Here is a 4,337-nt window from a genome sequence, read left to right as displayed (position 1 = left end):
CATTTCAATTCAATAATTTGATTAAGAATTAAGATTCTGATTAATTCAAAGTTTTACATAAAATCTATTTCGTTAAAAACTGTATCGACGGGCTACTTTTAAAAATTATCTCTGACCTATCCGAGCCTATTTTTCTAGGAAATCGTTTTTCATTTTCATCCTCAACATACATTCTTCAAATCCAATCCTTCATTTTGTTCAAAATATTGCTCAATAAATCTCGTTTTCATTCGTTTCTAGCTCCCAAAATACAGTTTTTCAATGACTATTTCGCTGAAATTGATCGGCAATTTAATTAATTAACTTGTGTTTTTCATCCAACATTCATTCACGCCTCCTCCAATTCATCAAATTAACATTATACTGTTTCATTATACTGTTGCATATGAGTAGCCAATCAACAATATCTGATATCCTCAGTTCGTGCCTCAACAACCAGTTTATTTTATTCAATTATGTCTTCAAACTCCAATGCAAAAGGGGCATTTTCTCACACCCATTTTTAATTATTTGTATTTTTAAACTTAATATATAGTTTAATTAAATTTTTATTCTATGGGTAGACTAATTAAATAATACTAGCTTATTAGTAATTATTTAAATTAAATTAAGTTTTATATTATTAATTGGGTGGTTTTCAAATTGGTGACCTTTTGGTCTTTAAAAAGGCCGAAGTCAGTTGAGAGAGCCGTTTTTCTGCGCAGGGCTTCTAGAAGTTAAACAAAGAAGTTAGTGGGCAAGTTAGGCTCTGTTCTTTATTACTGAAAAAAACTGAACTGAACTGAATGCTACTGAACTGAACTGAACTGAATGATACTGAATACTGAACTGAACTGAATTTAACTGAATGCTACTGAACTTAACTGAATGATACCGAACTTAACCGAATTTAATCGAACGTAACAATAATAATGATATTAGACTTTAAAATAATTTAATGATAATATTGGACATTAATAAGCTTATAATAATAATAATATTTCTACCAAAAAAAATAATATCAATAATAAATAAACATATTATTAAAGATTAAACTAAATTAAATATCAAATAAAATCTAGGCTCGATAAAATCCTATGACATTAAATAAAAATGAGTCTAATTTAAATTAAAAATATAAATTACATACAAACACAAATTTATATATAATTTAAAGCCTATGAAATTAAATACAAATTTTTATATGAATACACACTCTTAACTTTTTATTACAATTAAGTATTAAGGTACAAAAATACCTTTAACGTTTTGGGTCCGGGGTTATTTTACTCCTAACGTCTAAATATGAATTTTCATATGAATACAAAATCTTGACTCAATTTATCAATGTTAAGGGTAAAATTGCTATTGGCTTCTAATATTAGGGATAAAATTGCACTATTTGAGATATTAAGGTAGTTGAGCCAGTTAATTTTTTAGAGCATTGTAATGTAAACGTATTAATATAATATTTATTTACTTTTCGCAAAATTTGCAAATAAGTTGCACCAAATAATTATAATTATAATTATAATAAATAATGATAATATATATAATGACAAAGCATAAATTATATATAAATATAATTATAATGAAAATAGATAAATTAATATATAATAAATTATAATAATTATAATAAATTGCTGAAATTATAAATAAATAATGATAATAATAATAAATTATATATAAATAATAATAATATATAATAATAATAATAAATAATGATAAATTATTGAATACTGAAACTGAATACTGAACTGAACTGAACTGATTACTACTGAACTGAACTGAACTGAACTGAACTGATTGTTACTGAAATAAGTAATAAAGAACAGGGCCTTAGTGGGAAGACAATTAAAGATCATGGGTAAGAAAGTTACTAAAGGAAACCTATAATAACTAATATCCTCCTCATTTGCAAAGGAGCGAACAAAATCCAAAACCAAACCAAAATTTGACACACTTTTATTTTCAATTCCAAATTTCTACGCTTTTTCTTTTATTTCAATACATTTTCTTATAATATTTTTAGTTTATTCAATCAATCAAATTTCAGTTATTATACTTTATATTTTAGGTCTTTTTACAATTTCATAACCTTCTTGCAATTTACTTATTTTTTTTTTGGTTTAGCTGTTGATAATCCGGACCTTAAGGAATTATACGGTCCCTTTTATTCCTAACAATTGTTTGATAGTCAGATTATGCGCATTCTGAAGTTCGCGGGTACTATAGATAGCCGGCACACTCATAATTCCAGTTTTACTACAAAAAGGACCAGGGACGGCCCTGGGCCTAGGGTCCAATGTTGGAGTGGGGTCTACAAAAAAATAAATTTAGTGTTATATGTATATATGAAAATTATTTTTTTTTCAATATAGATAGTGATAAAATCATATAAGATTGGTTAATTCTTTCTGAAAGACTATTGATAAATAAAAAAGGTATGTCCATCCTTTATACTTTAATTAGATTTTTATTTTCATTGCTTATTTTATCTATAACCCTAAATTGTTAGAACCGGTCTGACAAGGACACAATAATTATGAATGCAATGAAAGTTATAATCATTCATCTCCATAAATTTATCTGAATTTGACAATTTTAATATTATTTTTTTTTTGTCAAATTTAATGTTTATAGGTAAATTTGTTATTAGTAAAAAAATTAATGTATATAATTATAATTAATTAAATATATTAAATTAAAATATGAAAATTTAAGATATCGGGTCCCTTTTTTCCTATAAATTGTACAAGCAATAGTGTTCACATGGATCCTAATGACCATGATGAATTTGATCATTCTTTGGCTGATTAAAATCTTAAAATGAAGATTCAAAACATCTTAAAATTTAGATTTAATCAGTACACATTTAACGGTGAATGACCAAATTTATTCACGTGATTATCAGGGTCCATGTGAAAAATACTGATCGTACAAGATCCAAAAATAATTTTAGGAAAATGAATGGTAGTTTTAAGATAATAAAGCCCATTATGGATGTGCAGATATGTACTCGTTCTTTCTTCCACATTCGAGAAAGATCAGTTATCTCCTTCTTCTTCTTGTTCTTGAAGCATCAAGAACTCTCTGCCATTAAATCATATGGAAATCCTCAATCTTCTTCCCTTTCCTATAAATACCCCTTTCCCATCTTCGATTTCCAAACCAAAGAAGAGAATCTGATATCAACAAAATATCCATTTTCAGCATCCAATTAATTAAGAAATCAAAATGTCGATCATTCCGAGCATCTTCGGCGGCCGGAGAAGCAACATCTTCAATCCATTCTCTCCATTCTCTCTCGACGTTTGGGATCCCTTCCAGAACTTCCCGATGGGGTCCCTAGTCCCTCGATCGGAGCTATCGAACGAAACAACGGCGTTTGCAAACACAAGAATAGACTGGAAGGAGACACCGGAGGCTCACATATTTAAAGCAGACCTTCCAGGTTTGAAGAAAGAAGAAGTGAAAGTGGAGGTTGAAGAAGGTCAGGTTTTACAGATAAGCGGACAGAGAAGCAAAGAGAAAGAAGAGAAGAATGATAAGTGGCATAGAATTGAAAGATCCAGTGGCCAATTCTTGAGGCGGTTCAGGTTGCCGGAAAATGCAAAGGTTGATGAGGTAAAGGCAAGTATGGAGAATGGAGTTCTGACAGTTACAGTGCCTAAAGAGGAAGTCAAGAAACCTCAAGTTAAGGCCATTGACATCTCTGGCTAATTAACACAATTGTATTATCCATAATGCTTTGTGTTCCGGAATAATGAATTTGATGAGCTTGTTAGTCTGAGTTGTGTAATGAGTAAGTAGTTCAATTTGGAGGTTTGTTATAATGTATCGTTGTCCTTTGTTTACTTCTTAATAAAATCAAGAGCGTTTTTTTTTTTTTTTTTTTTTTTGATCTTGTTCGTTTCTTCTTGTGATTTTTAATTTTGTATTGTATTATCTTTTAAAATCTTCTTAAAGAGTATGGCAAGTATGGAGAACTGAGTTTTGACTCTTACCGTGCCTAAATGGGGAAGTTAAGAAACCTGATCATCCGACAGGTTCATCAATCATGCTCACAAAATCTAAACAATGCTAGTTAGAGTCTTCATTACGAGAATAGTCACGTACGCTTTCTAGTCAGTGGCATTGAATCGGTTGTGAAAATGAAGCATGAGAGTTCGGGTTGTCACAACTGTCTGGGAATCTGGGAAAGCTCTTTATCTTCCTTCTTCGAGCATCTTGTTTGTTGAGTTCCAACGGCAATACTTTTGACAGAGGTCCTTTATGCTTTTAGGTGAAAGAGCCTTACATTTACAATAGAAAAACATAAGTGAAAGGTCCTTTGTGCCTTTAGGTAAAAGAGTCTT

The 4,337-nt window shown here is 29.7% G+C and overlaps 1 protein-coding gene across 1 annotated transcript; it reads left to right on the top strand.

Annotated features, from left to right (window-relative positions):
* The first annotated feature begins 3,037 nt into the window (after positions 1-3,037).
* On the top strand, positions 3,038-3,870 carry LOC136225493 (17.8 kDa class I heat shock protein-like). Its single transcript, XM_066013535.1, has one exon. It carries the CDS (start codon positions 3,217-3,219, stop codon positions 3,700-3,702), a length of 486 nt encoding a protein of 161 aa, XP_065869607.1. The 5' UTR covers positions 3,038-3,216; the 3' UTR covers positions 3,703-3,870.
* Positions 3,871-4,337: the final 467 nt, after the last annotated feature.

This window comes from Euphorbia lathyris, chromosome 4 (assembly GCF_963576675.1).
Source record: "Euphorbia lathyris chromosome 4, ddEupLath1.1, whole genome shotgun sequence".
In the NCBI taxonomy this organism is placed as follows: Eukaryota; Viridiplantae; Streptophyta; class Magnoliopsida; order Malpighiales; family Euphorbiaceae; genus Euphorbia; species Euphorbia lathyris.
Note: the sequence above shows the minus strand (reverse complement) of the source record. Positions and strands in the feature narration are given on the sequence as shown.